This window comes from Meleagris gallopavo, chromosome 10 (genome assembly GCF_905368555.1).
Source record: "Meleagris gallopavo chromosome 10, MGAL_WU_HG_1.1, whole genome shotgun sequence".
Taxonomy (NCBI): Eukaryota; Metazoa; Chordata; class Aves; order Galliformes; family Phasianidae; genus Meleagris; species Meleagris gallopavo.
The window spans coordinates 6,379,843-6,393,821 of NC_139413.1; the positions used below are offsets into that span (position 1 = coordinate 6,379,843).

The 13,979-nt window shown below is 44.6% G+C and overlaps 1 protein-coding gene across 9 annotated transcripts in view; it reads left to right on the top strand.

The window, feature by feature from the left end:
- The window catches only part of PACS2 (phosphofurin acidic cluster sorting protein 2), a 66,881-nt gene that overhangs the window by 23,880 nt on the left and 29,022 nt on the right, over positions 1-13,979 (top strand). For 4 of the 9 annotated variants that reach the window (XM_085231489.1, XM_085231482.1, XM_085231484.1 and 1 more), the window contains exons 3-11: positions 945-1,034; positions 3,851-3,976; positions 5,686-5,848; positions 6,845-6,918; positions 7,679-7,759; positions 9,383-9,442; positions 10,710-10,867; positions 12,431-12,521; positions 13,794-13,871. In XM_085231489.1, coding sequence (XP_085087615.1) covers positions 945-1,034; positions 3,851-3,976; positions 5,686-5,848; positions 6,845-6,918; positions 7,679-7,759; positions 9,383-9,442; positions 10,710-10,867; positions 12,431-12,521; positions 13,794-13,871 — 921 coding nt within the window. The remainder of the gene's footprint in view (positions 1-944; positions 1,035-3,850; positions 3,977-5,685; positions 5,849-6,844; positions 6,919-7,678; positions 7,760-9,382; positions 9,443-10,709; positions 10,868-12,430; positions 12,522-13,793; positions 13,872-13,979) is intronic. The other 5 variants (XM_085231483.1, XM_085231485.1, XM_085231487.1 and 2 more) reach the window with 3 other exon arrangements.

The window sequence follows — 13,979 nt, forward strand, 5'->3', positions numbered from 1 at the left end:
TTTGGATGTAGCTGGGAGGTGTTTAATCCCTGCCTGTCTCTGGTTTCCCAGATGCTGGTTTGTTTGTTTTTTTTTTGAGAGCTACAGTTTTGTGCCTCTGGGAGATCAGCCTGTCTGGACAAAGCTAGAGCTGCAACCTCAGCAGAATATTGAGCCAGAGACCTCTGAAACTTACCACTATCTGAACAATACAGAAGCATTTGCTAGGCAGAGGTTTATTGTGCTTCCCTGCTAGTTTTCTCTGAAATGTTCCCTGAAATAAATTAAAATCTCCACTTTTCTCAGGGAGGGGTGTGTGTACAAAAAGAAAAAAAAGATCAGTCCACTAAGGCTGATGCCAGAGATGTATGTGTGACACTGCAGCCTGCGAACCCAGGAGATGCGGAGCCTGCTACCTATTGGCTGCAGTCATGAAATGAGATTTCAGCTTGAGGGGTGGGGGCTGACTCAGAGCTTTTGAATGCTGGGGTTTGGCAGAACAAAAGCTGCTTTGTTGCAGTTAGGGACAGTAAATATGCCCAAATCTTTATTAGTCAAATATCTCCCTTTCATCTCATTAATATGTCGCACAAGTGCAAGGTCAGATCCATCCATTCACTTTCTCTGTGGTAGTCTCTGAAAGCATTTCCCAGTTTTGTTTAAATAGAGTTGGGATGCCAAACCAGGGCTACTTCCATTTCAGTGAGTCTTCCTTCCCACCACCTTTCCAAGGCCATAGTCTTACCAGCACTCCCTGCAGCCCAGGTCTCAGACAGCCCCGCCTGCAGAACCTGCTGCCTTATCCTTTCCCTGGGGAGAGGCAGCACAAAGGCAGCTGTGGGTAATATCAGGGAGGGTAAGGCCTGTAGTTGGAGCTCTCCAGTTCCACGGCCGAGCCGTTTGGGCTGGATGGCAAGAAAGTGGCTGGCTGGGCAATTTACCACATGGACTTTGCTTCTGTGCAGGGCTCCAAGCGCATCCTGCGGTCTCACGAGATCGTGTTGCCCCCGAGTGGACACGTGGAGACGGAGCTTGCGCTGACCTTCTCGCTGCAGGTAAGTGGGACGGGGCACCAAGGCACTGGTGTGAGCAGAGGTGCTCTGTGGGTCTGCATCGAGGATCCTTCTATATTGTGCTGGCTGCTCTCCTTGGAGCATTCTGCCCTAGTGCTGCCTCTTGAGCAGGGAAATAAGGGAAGTAAAGGCTGGGTTGCTGTGAGCACAAGGGAGAGTCCTGCATGCACGGAGCAGATGCTCAGAAGCATTCTCAACGAGGTCAACTGTATTTTGGAACTGAGGGTTAGATTTTGCCATCTGGAGTTTGATCTGATAAGGACTGTAGTGGTGATGCAGGACAGACTGGCTATAACTCTGAGACCTGGGTAGGCTCAAAGTAGGTGAGGTTTCACTGCAGACGGATCATAACCCTGGGACTGCATGGGAAGGTACACAGATGGCTGGCGTTTCTGGTTCTGTCCTGATGCAGCTTGCAAACTGGGTTAACTGCAGCGCTGCATCCCCTCCTTTGTGAGAAGCAATGAGAAATCCACGTGCTAGGAGTAAGTATGTGATTTTTAAGACTGCAGCTTTCCAGTGACTGCGAGCAGCGCCTTAGGATGAGCCAGATCTCTGCCCATCCTGTGTCAGCAAATGTTCCAAAACAAAATCTGCAGAAACTTTTTTTTTTGTTTTGTTTTTGTTTTTCCCCAGCAACTCAGAGCAATACTGCAGCGGGAGACACAGCATTGTTTTTAAGTTGGTTTCCTCAGGAGGGGCTGGGAGCTGAGCCAGAACAGGGGATAATGATGTCCATGACGCTGTAAGCCTTCAGAACAGTGTTTGTGAGATGAGCAAGCTTAGTGCAGAGATGTGCTGCTGATCTCTCTGCTGCAGGAAGGATTAGTACTCTTGGATGCAGTGAGGTCTGGGAAGCCTTCCTGAAATGGCACAGTAGGATTTTTATGACAGCTTTTATTATTTCTTAATTGGACAATGGCTGGAAGCTACTCTTAGCTAAGTATAGTCTGAGCCAGGTACAGTCTGAATTTAGTGCCTGGGATATTTTAAGAGTGGTGATGGACCACAGAGTAAAAGCATGTGGATGTCTCAGCATGAGAAAGCCTCAGTGTCTTGCAGCAGCAGCCAGTATCTCCATATTGTGCTGTCAGCTCTTTGCCCTGTGTGCTTCGCTCTGCATGCATGCGCACTGTGCAGGCTGTCTGGGTGGGCAGTGCTCTGTTATGCAGGTGGGGTAAGACTAGAGCTATGGTGCATGTGAATCTGATTCACCTAGCTATAGCTAGGCTGAGACCAGCAGTAGCCTTTCTGGCAGGTAAGCTCCTGTCATCCTGACTGCTGGAATGGCTGCTCTTCCTGACTCTCTGCAAATTTCACAGGATCAATTGAAGGTCCCTGGTGTGTGATGGCCCCCACTTCTTGTCCTTGGAGGTGCTAGCAGTGCTTGGGGCTTCCTGTGTCTTGTTTTCAAATACCGTGTTATGGAGTGGCAGTTACTAAAAAGTTTTTGTTGAAACCATTCTATAGATCTGACAAGTGATGGCAGGAATTAAAAATAGCTGTGCAGTGAGAATGGCTGGGGTGTTCCAGAGGACCTTGCCTTTAACTGAGGAGCTAAATGAATGTCTCTGGATCTCTTTTTTTTTTTTTTTTTTTTAATAATTTCTGTGAATCTTCATCAGAGTTGGCCAGGAAACACACTTTTGAAAAACAGAAATTTGCATGTATGGACTTGATCCATCTAGTTGAATCCCAGAAAACTGTAGACACTGAGATCAAACTGGCCTGGGACCCAGCATGACTTTAGAGTTCAGCTGCAGGTTCATGCTTGAGCAGCCTCGGAGAACCCCGGTGCCTCCAGCTGAGAGCAAGGAATCCCTCTTCCCTACTGCCTTCCCAACACTTGGTAGGGTCTCAGCTGCAGGAGGGTGGGAGGTCTGAATGCAAAAAGTGCCTCTTGCCTTCTGAGTCCCCACTGCCAGCCCGGTCCTCAATGACTTCAGTGTTGTGGATCTGTGAAGTCACACTCAATTTGTGTTTGGATGCAAGTGATTTTAAGGTGATCTTTTAATTACGTGGACTGCTGTGCCTCCCTTCCACAGGGCTGCTGCCTCGTGCAAGGCAGTCGATCCCATCTTTGCAATCAGTTAATTAGTATTCTGCTTGTTTGCGTGGCCGCTGCTCCCAGCTCTCTGCACAGCAGTCAGGACTGCTCTGGACTACAAATTAATATCTCCAGGTTTCTGGTGGCACTCAGCAGTTGTATTTATCAAGCTTTTTAAGAGGCAGGAAGTTAACTCTCACAATTTCCCAAAGTGGGGAGAGGAACTAAAAAAAAAAAAAAAAAAATAGCGAGACGAAGTATCTTCACTTAAGAATATCCAGTGTGCAACTAGGGTCTCTGCAGTGAGGTTCTCCTTTCTGCAGCCCATCTCTTGGAGGATGCTTATCTCTTTGGGACTGGACTTGGGCTCAGCCCTTCCAAACAGAACAGCCAGGATTGTTTTGTCAGTGCCTGGTGGGTACCACAGTGCCTCACGCTCTGTGTAATGCAGGCATACAAGGCCTAAGCTGCCTCCTGTCCTAGGACTACAAAAGCAAGGGTATGGGATTACCTGAGCTCTTCCCATGCTCACTAATCCCTTGTGTGGCACTTAGGTTCTGTGGCAGAGCTTTACAAAAGCTGTGTTTTTAAAATGAGAGTCAAAAATGATTGCTTCCTTGGGGTAATGAATGTAGGGTTGCATGTTGAGGATTAGTTCAGTGTAGGAATGGAGTTTACTTGTGAACCAGACAGCTTGGGAGATAAAAATCAAGGCACAAAATGAACTTTTTCTTTCTATTTTCAACCCCAGTACCCACACTTCTTGAAGAGAGAAGGCAACAAGCTTCAGATCATGCTGCAGCGGCGGAAGCGATACAAGAACCGAACCATTCTAGGCTACAAGACTCTGGCTGTGGGATCTATCAACATGGCTGAGGTGAGCAGTGTTTGGCATGGTCCATACTTACAAGAGTGGGATTCCCCCATCACTTTAAATCCAGTGTTATTGCTTTCCTTATTGAGAGTACCTGGATGGATTTCATGCAACTATCTTAATGCTAATTTGTATTCACAGAACAATATTTTAAACAGATCTTAGTACTGAGTATAATATTGTACATTTTCTGGATAACATATTGAAGGCTAACGGATTCTTGAGGCTTATTAGCTTACAAGGTTTGTGGAGTATATCTTGTTTGTTTTTCTTTTGAGCTAAGAGATCCAAATCGACTCACTCAAATGCAGCTCAAATCCCCTTTGCATTCAGAACACTTCTGCATGTATTTCAATACTAATGCATTTTCTTTTGTATTAGTACATTTGGTTGAGCTGAGCTCATTTGTCTTAAATGTAAAATGTTTCATATTTCTGGAAACGAGGCTGTTAAGGTCACTTGGACAGGCCTTCCAGGTTCAGTGAAGCAGCAACGTATTTCATCAGACTGCAATCTGCCAATAAATACTTTCATTGTTTCCACTTGTAAATTAATGTTATGCTGTGGTGAGTTATTACAGTGTTAAATTTATAATAAAGAATGCTTCTGTTGTGTAAGTTAAGCTTCTTAGACTTGCATTAAATGTAGATCTCCCCATCTGAACTGTCCAAATTCTGATTTATAGTCCGAATAGGCAACATTTTTCCTGTACCACATTTAGTTTAAGAGCTAGAAATTGACTGTTGCTGTAAGGCAGAAAACGTGTGGGCCCATTAATTAGATCCATCGGTGAGCTTCTGAGTGTTGGGCATTTGCTGCTGTGTGTGGTTTTTCTTATGTCTTTTTTGTAATGTCAGCTGACTGAGGTTAGAAGGTCATGCATTTCCAAAGGTTTGCTTTGTTGGAAAACAGTTACTTTCCAACTCATCTGGAATATTTCTGAAATTGAAGACTTTGGGTAAACAAATGCTGTATCCTTTTAGAAGCCTCCCTCTCTTTGCAATTTATAGTTAAATGACCCCTGCACAGCACTGACACACACAAAGTTATTATAGGAGTTGAAAGAAAACAAAGCGATGAAAAGTTAGTGAAAGCATGAACCTGAGAGGGCATATGTTCCTCATCAGCTCAGGTCATTTTAAAGCCTGGTGTGTGGTAGGAAACTGAAGTGCAGACAAGTGGAGATGGGGAAGCATTTGTTTTTTCTGGTGGGACAAGAGAAGAACCTGAGTCTTAGGTTCTAAGGAGAGCTCTGAGAGCCGTGGGTGCCAAAGGGAAGATGGCTGCAGTGAGAAACCCACGTCTGAGATGTGTCTGCATCCACCATGTCTTGCATTTTGTGAGTCACCACTTAGTTAGCCCAGTATGGCCATCTCCTCCAAGATTGTGGAGCAGGAATTTTTGCTTTAGGAAGCGCTTTGCTGTGTATCCCACTGACAATTTTGGTGACGTATTCAAGTATTGTGTTTCATGGGTCAGCTAATCAACTGTTAAGCTCAGAAAATTTTTCCTTTCCTTCCATCGCTTTCATTAGCAGTCAACTAAAGTTTCAGCTAGCATTGTGTGTTGCCTGCATGCGGCTCCTGCAGTTGCAGGGTGTTGTCTGTCTTCTCAATTTGAAAATCTGTAGTAACTCCATTAACAAACAAAACAAATGGTGCAAGTTTAAATACATTTAAATGCAGATTTGTTCTGCGTGATTTCTGTCCCAGGTCATGCAGCACCCCACAGAAGGCGGCCAGGTACTGAGCCTTTTCAGCAACATCAAAGAAGCTGCAGTAAAGGTAGCAGAAATCTGGATCTTCTCCTTGTCAAGTCAGCCAATTGACCACGAAGACAGCAGTATGCAGGCCAGCCAGAAGATCAAGTCTACAGGTGAATTACAACTGCACACTCTGGGGACTAATGCCATCCTGACCTAACTGAGTTAAATTCCACCTGAGCTTAGATGCTTCCTGGGAAGAATGAGGCTTGTACCTATGCCTGTATCTTTAACGGTTACTGCAAAGAAAACCAACTTGTAACAACCTGTTGCTGTGTAAGCAAGGAGTGTGGCTGCCAGTGTTAGGGGCTGTTAAAGGTTCGCACAAGGCTTAAGCCATTCAGCAAGTTAGGTCTGTGCTCTTTCAGCGTTACTGCTGGGTGTGCTGAGAACCTGTAGCTCCTCATATGGCTAACAGTGTCATACTCAGGACATGCACATCTAAGCTGTTATTCTAACTTTTTTCCTTCCTTGTTCTACAATATATGTTAACTTACATAATATCTACAAAACTGCCATATTTTTAAATGGAATATGATCTGGTTTAATGAGAGTAAATCCCAGTGTTGCTCAGTACGTAGGAAAGTTACTTGCATTTCTGTTTGTGACAGTCTTCCTCCTTCTCTGTAGTAGCAGCCTTCTGCTCACTGCCAGCAGAGTGACCTGTTGAAGGCAGTGCGTTCGGTGCATGTGTGTTTCTGCCTGATCACCTCAAGTGTCGTGTCAATAGAATTTAGACTCTCCTGGCATGTTTTCTGAAGATAGTTAGGCTCTCTAAGGGGGAAAAATTCTTTCCCTTGTGGGAAAAACTCCTTATTTGCTGTTGTCTGCCAGGTGATTCTTTCCAGAAAAAAGGGAATGGTATTCTAAGGAGTCTTATCTGTGTGTCGGTCTATCCTCCTTATTAGATGTGTTTCTACTTGTTCTTCATCTTCAGGATGTTCCCATCTCATTGGTTCTAACACAGATAAAAGATAAAGAAGCAAGCATTTCCTTATGTGCATTCTTTCTTGGTTTGTGACTGTTAGTTGGTTTTCTCTGCTCTTCAGATGAGATTTTCTCTTCACATTAAAGGAGTTTCATGGGATCTCTCCCTTCTTTCCTTTCAGATAACTATTCCGAGGAGGAGTATGAGAGCTTCTCTTCTGAGCAGGAGGCCAGTGATGATGCCGTGCAGGGCCAGGTACTGTTTAGGGCATGGCTTCCAGTGAGAGCTTCTGTAGAGCATGTACTCTCAGCTTCTGCTTGAAATGATAAGTCTGTTTCCTTAGGTAAGCTGTGACAGTGTGAGACTGTCACCAAATGTTGAGCTGCAGTGGCAGAAGGAGAATGGAGATGCACAGCAACCCATTTCTTTCACCGTGCTGTGATTTATCCCCTTATGTGTTGTCTTGAGTCCCCTTTAAACGCTAAAATATTGAGTTTATCTGCTCAATTGTGTCAAGGCAGCAGTTGATTATTTCTGTAATGCTGATTGGGTTCAAAGAGCCTGGCAAGGCCCCCAGCTGTAACTTAAGAGCTGGTGGAATGTGAGTCAGATTTCAGTCTTTAGTACCTCCTGCAAAATGGATCCTGACAGGGAACTCCCTGTGCAGAAGTGAGAATGCTTCTGAGTTTGGATCTTATTTGTCTTCAGACTCTGGCATCACTTGCCTTCTTGTCTTGGAGGATACTGAGAGGCACCCACTGAGATGTGGGACTGAGAGAATCCTTGTTTCTTTCTAGAACTTGGGCTGTTTTGCTCCTCTGAGTTGGTGTTCCCAGTTCTCTGCTGACCTAATTCAATTCCATTTCCCTCTGCCATCGTAACTGCAGAAAAATGAAGCAAATGCTGAAGGTCTGCAAGACAGAGCAGCAGGTTAATAGAGGAAATGTTATTAGGACTTAAATGATCATGTGTCCCCAAACCACAAAGGTAACAAAGGAATTCTCTTTCTGTTCAGGATTTGGATGATGATGAGTACGAGCTGGGGAAGCCCAAGAAGCAGCGGAGATCGATAGTAAGAACGACGTCCATAACCAGGGTCGGTGGAAATTAGTTTTACTAACACTGCTGGGGTTTGGCTAGGATGTGCAGTGCCTGTGGGAGCAGCAGTGCTGGAAATGCTGGCAGGGAGCCTGGGGGCATGGTCGCAGCATATGAAAAGCCAGCAGAAGCTATCAGATCAGGGAGCGGAGCAGTCTGTGATGTGTGTGTATCTTGAGTGTTCTTTAGCTGCAAGGTTAGGATGCTCCAAAAATCTTTTAAGTATGTGAAAATCAGCCCCATAACAAAGCCAGGGCAAGATCTGTGCTCATGTGATCCTGAAAGTTGGCATAAGCAAAGGAAGGATCTTCTGTTTGTGCTCTGCATGGGAGAGACCCGTGGGAAAGTTTCAGAGTGAAGTTCAATTAGAGTCTGGAGCCAAACAGATGAACCTGAGGTGTGATGCATGTTGAGGCCAAAGAAGTAGCTGGATATTGAAGGCTTTGGTGAGTAGCATGCAGCCAGCCATCTGCTCTCTGACAGCAAGCATGTGTTTGCCTGCAAAACTGAACTCCTATGTGGAGCATTGACCTGCTTGACTGCAGCGTAATGCACAGTGTGGCCTTCTGCCTACCCCAGTGTTTGTGCATGTCTGTGATGTGATTTGGAGTTACTGCCCAGGGTGGGGCTAGGTTTGTTGTTTGTGGGGTTTTTTTTTTTTTTGGACTTTGAAATATGTTTGAAGATCATTTGTACCTTCTGCAAGGCTACTTCTCAAATCCATGTTTGAAAAGATCTTGAATAAACACTGTTTTGATCTGAACCTGTGATTAAAAAGACTATATAAGACTAGGAGCATACTACCTCATATCCTTGATGTCTTTAGTATTGTTTACAGGCATTAGTGACAGCAGGTGACCCCATGGTGATTAACTTAATGATGAGAATGTCTTTCTGTTCCTGACCACTGAACTGATACTGAATCTCCAGTGCATAGGGCTGGTGCAAGTCTGGATTAGGTGATGCCAATAAATTTAATATCAGCCTCAGCAGGGCTCCTGTGTTCTGACTGTCAGACCATTCAGGCCAGAGAACAGCTCTTGCCATGTTGCCTTGGCTACTGCCTGTTGTGTGTACTCCTCTGCAGAGTGCCATGCTGGTCCAAGCTGATCTGCACAATGGATGTTTTTCCTTGACATCCTGAGTCAAAGGACAACTCTAAAGAGAGCATCTAATTCCTGTCAGTGAATGGGGACCATTCTTTGAACGATCTTGTTTGAACCTTTCATTTCACCTTCAGCTGTCTAGAAGGTGGCAGCAGCTTACAGAATTTGAGTTCAGTGGTAAAAGGTGAATTTTTGAGACTTGGGCATTGTGAATTGCCTGGGGCTGGAGTGGTGGAAAGCTCCCATGAGATACAGGCAAGCCAGCAAACAACTTTCTTCACCTGGGCATTTAGCATAGTAGGTCCTAGTTTGTAGTAAGGCAGTAGAAAAGGTGTCATAGGTCTGGAAAGGCTGTTTTCAATGTGTGAACAGCAGGGACTTGGTTTATGGTGCCAGCAGTCTTTCGACTTGAAGCAGCAGCTAGAGCACCAATGTCATGTGTCTGGGCTTCTTACACACTGGGAGAAAGCAGTTCAGTGATGCTTTGCTCATGTAAAAATGTCTTTGACTTGCAGCAACAGAACTTCAAGCAGAAGGTTGTGGCATTGCTGAAGAGATTTAAAGTGTCTGATGAGGTGAGTAATGTGTTCTAGAACCTTTCTGTCTGCATATTGCTCTCTCACCTCTTCGGTGTGATCCCTGCTGTAGTCCCCAGGAACATTCTCCTGTTTCTCCCTGGTTCCATTCATTTTGCAGTTGATATGACCTGTCATGGTACCCTGGCCTTGCATGGAGGCGTAAAGGCCAACTTTAAAATGTTGTCAAATGTTTTCTAGATCAAATTTTATCAAATCTAGATTTTGGCAAACACTCATTTCTTTACCCATTAATTTCAAAGCAGTCTTCAAAACTGTCTTTGACCAATTCAAAGGCAAGCAGTGTGCTGTGTATGTTGCTTGTGAAGTTAAATCACCACTGCTTTGATAGTCTTACTTAGAACAGCCAGGCAAGACTTGAAAAATTTCAATATGTAGATCCACAAGAAATAAAGTTTTCTGGTCAGAGCTAGGAATGAAAGAAGTCCTGAACCCAGGAGCCTGCGAAACATTAAGTACCTAATATAAAAACTGTTAATGACTCTTTTGACTGTCTGTCTGCATGCAGATATTGCGGCCTCTGGGAAAGAACTCCTCATGCTTTCTATGCTTCCAAACAGTCCTGTTAGCTTTGCTATTCTTCCCAAGTTAGCTCAGCAGCGTCAGCACCCGTATCTGAGGTCTCAGCCAGCTAAGCTGTTGTTTTTCTGGAGCTCTTATTAAAAAGCAAACTCAGAGCTGTGTACACCTGTATGCTTATGCTATATGTGTAGAGAAACCTACAGGAGTTTTGATGTGAGATTTGTGTTCTCTTCAGATTTACGTGTGGGTTGCAGTTGATCCTTGTCTGCGTTTCTGATGCCTCCTGTGAATGTGTTGTTACTTTTCTGCCTGATTGGGTACCACATACAAAATCAGGAGGTGTAATGACAACTTTTCAGGAATACCCAAGATGCAATACTCGTTTTGTAGTACCACATTTTTGTACTTTTTCTAAGAAAACTGGGACCGTGTTGGGTGCCTTCTTAAGGCTTTGTTTATGGAACATGATTGACCAATTGACATGATATATGGTTAATAGCTTGTCCATAGATACCTAACCTAATAGGTAAATGTTGCTTAACCAGACACTGACAGCTTTGCCCTCAACAAGCACTCCTGGTATGCTTAATGTTTCTGCTAGATATAGTATCCTCGCGCTAGAAACAGAATCTAAGCCTGGTGCCCTGCAGTCATCAAGGATCTCCTGTGACACGGGATCTGTTTGACTCCTAGTGAACAATGCCTGCTTTTCTCCTGCACGTAGGTTCTGGATTCAGAGCAGGACCCTGCAGAGCATGTTCCAGAGGTGGAGGAGGACTTGGACCTTCTGTACGACACGTTGGATATAGAGAACCCCAGTGACAGTGGGCCAGAAATGGAAGATGATGACAGTGTTTTGAGCACTCCAAAGCCAAAGTTAAAGTAAGTATGGCATGGCTGATGCTGGGCAGTCCCCTGCGGAGTAGTCAGTTTGGGCAGCTGCCTGGGACTCAGTCTCCCAAGAGCTGGAACTGAAAAGAGACAGTGTTGCAGTATCGACACAGATTAGATGCTCTATTCGCACCCCTCCATCTTATTACTACAACTCCCCAACCTGGTGTCAGAGCTCCAGTGTACATTATGATAATTTAATGACTGCTTGTAAGCTAATTTCCCTTCATGTTTTTTTTTTTTTTAACTAGTTCCCTTTGCAATTATTCTGCTTGCCCTTCCACCTGACCACAGGAATAGGAATTGCTGACAGAAGACAGTGGAATTAAAGTGTACACAAGTGTTTTGAAGAGGTGGTAGAAACAGAGAGGAAATCTGGTGCTGTGGCAGAACAGTTAGAAGATACAGAGGCAGAAAGTTGTGATAGGCAAGGCAACCTTTCTGGGAAATCTGATAGAGTCCTATGTGGAAAGAGCCTTTGTAGGGACTAAGGAATCAGAACTGCAGGAAACAAAGGAGTTCTTCAGAGCCCAAGGGGAACTGACCATAGCACAGGTAGATACACCCAAGCCTGTTCTGAACTAGTTTTTGTAGGTGCTGATATATGGCAGCTTTGTGTAACTGAGCCAGGGATCACTTCTAGTTGATCTTGGGGAGACACTTGATCTTCTCTGCCTGGTTCTTATGTTCATATTGTGAAAGGAATGTGATAAATGCTGATGGCTGTAGGCATCTTTTTTTTCCTGGGGAAAAAAAAATAAATAAATTCCTTAAATCATAGTTGAGCCTTGAAGCCTTCTGTGATGATCTGCCTTTTGACATGGAAGCACAATCTGATTGTATGTGCTATCTTATCTTATTGAGCAAATGTGTAATTGGATCCTAAGGCTGGCAGCCAAATCCAGATGCAAGCTGGAAATAAAATGCATGTTAGCATCAAGAGTCACTTACTCATATGAGCAGAGTAGGGTGGGGGGGGGGGGCAGTAATTCTCCTTCACTTGCTGTCTTTCCATCAAGAGCTAAACCTTGCCTGGAATGGCATGTTGTTCAGTCAGCATTTGCAGAACTGAAACAAAATTCGCAGTGTGAAACTTTGCACCTGGTGCTTGGGGTAGGAAAGACTCAAATGCCTCTGAAGTTAATGTGCATTCTGTCCTGCAGCGTGAAAATGCTGGACCCGTGGGCCCACCCCAGATTTTATGGAAATAAAAACTTCTGTTTGGCATGTAGTATGAGAGCATGCAAGCATTCCTTGTGAGAGCTTTATGAATATGATTTAATGTGAGACAGCTGATGTGTTGGAGCCATTAAATGGAGGTCAGTCAGTCAGTGTCAGGGCTAGACAGATGTCCTTAGACTTTCTTGTCTCCTTTGCTGTCCTGGAGACTCCTTCCCCTTCCTTTCTTTCACTCAGAAGAATAAAAGTGGCTTCTGAATTTTACTGGAACCACGGAGAAGTGTTAGGACACCTTGGAACAATCACATTTCTTTTGCTGTGGACTTTCTCTGCTAATGTTATTAATAACAAGGTGTTTTTGCTTTCCTTCTTCAGACCTTATTTTGAAGGACTGTCACACTCCAGCTCTCAGACAGAAATCGGTAGCATCCACAGCATCAGGAGCCAGAGAGAGCCATCAAGTCCTGTAAGTCGTTTCAAGAAGGTTATCTGCCTGTAGTTAATATAGCAGCCTCCAGGTCTATCCACCTACATTCCTTTTGAAATTAAAGTGCTCTGACTGCCTGGTATCATCCTGCCGTGTTCAACCTTGTTACCTGCACCATCTCTGTTTATATGTGTAAATAGACACCCTCTGTGACCTCCTCTGAAGACTCGGATGCAGAGACACGAATGTTCTGAAGAAAGCGTGGTTTGGTTTATCTGTTTTTAATGCAAATAAAGTATTAACTCAAGTGAACATCTTCAGTTTATGTATTGAATATTTGCCAATGGTATGAGTATCTCAAGATTCCCATGTGTTTGCAATAGCTAGGGTGGGAGATGTTGTCTGGGAGCTTTAGGGGACTCCCTGGCAGTGCTCAGGGAAGCCTTTACCACATTATATTGTGTTCCTTTTCATGGTGGCTGGGAGAGTATTCTGGAGGGGAGCGAGCTCACTCTTTTCCATCCCTATTTAGATGAGCATTCTAGGCACAGAGAATATCAGCCCAATTCTGGAGGACTTCTCTTTATAGTCTGTACGGTGTAGTACATCTCTTAATGTAGAGTTACAGATCTGTTTGAGGGTTTTACGTGCTGAGTTTCTAAGACTGAATGAAGGGAAGGTGCTGAAGCACCTCACAGCACTAATCGGCAGTATCCCTCCCAAGTAGGGAGTAGGAGCATGCACAGGGTCTGGACATTACTTCTCTGCGCCCAGAAGTACTGGAATAGAGGCTCCTTGTACAGGCCTTTCCCTGAGCGCCCTCCCTTGGTCTGCGAGACACACATTTCTTATTTGTGACCATTACCCATTGCATCCCTTGTCTGATCTGCCTCTGTGTTGTCGTCAACAATGCACCAGGTCCTGGCAGCACTGGGAGGCTGTGGCAACAGCTGGGTTGTTTCTGTGAAGCAGCTGCAGGGCAGTCTGTTCTGGGTGATGCTTAACTGTAGTACCACAACTGTAGAATCTGGGGGGAGGTCTTGTAGGGCTTGCATCTTTTGGGTAGGTAGCAGATCTTCTCATGGGTCTTCATTACCCAATTTTTAAATGTGACTGTTGCATTAAATATGTTTGCAGGATTTTTCTGCTGCCTTGCTACCTCCCATACTAATGCATTCAGTTCTGGTAGGATCTGAAGTGCTCCTGCAGAGCTGTTCAGTGTTTAAACTGTCTTTCAAACAATCTGATCCAGAGAGTATGGCTGAAAAGTTGTGCTGCTGCTGAACCTGCTAACGGTTTTCTCCTCTCAAGCAGGTAGAAGTGCCTGAAAAGACAAAGAGTCTTGGAACCAAACACACAGACGACAGTATTTCTGACACTGTCTCTTTTGTAAGTTGGAAACTCACTTTTTAACTTTGTCTGGCAGTTTGAGTGTCAAGTGAACTGCATTCTGTAGCACATGTCTGTCTATTCTTATAGTTGCATATGCATCACAAC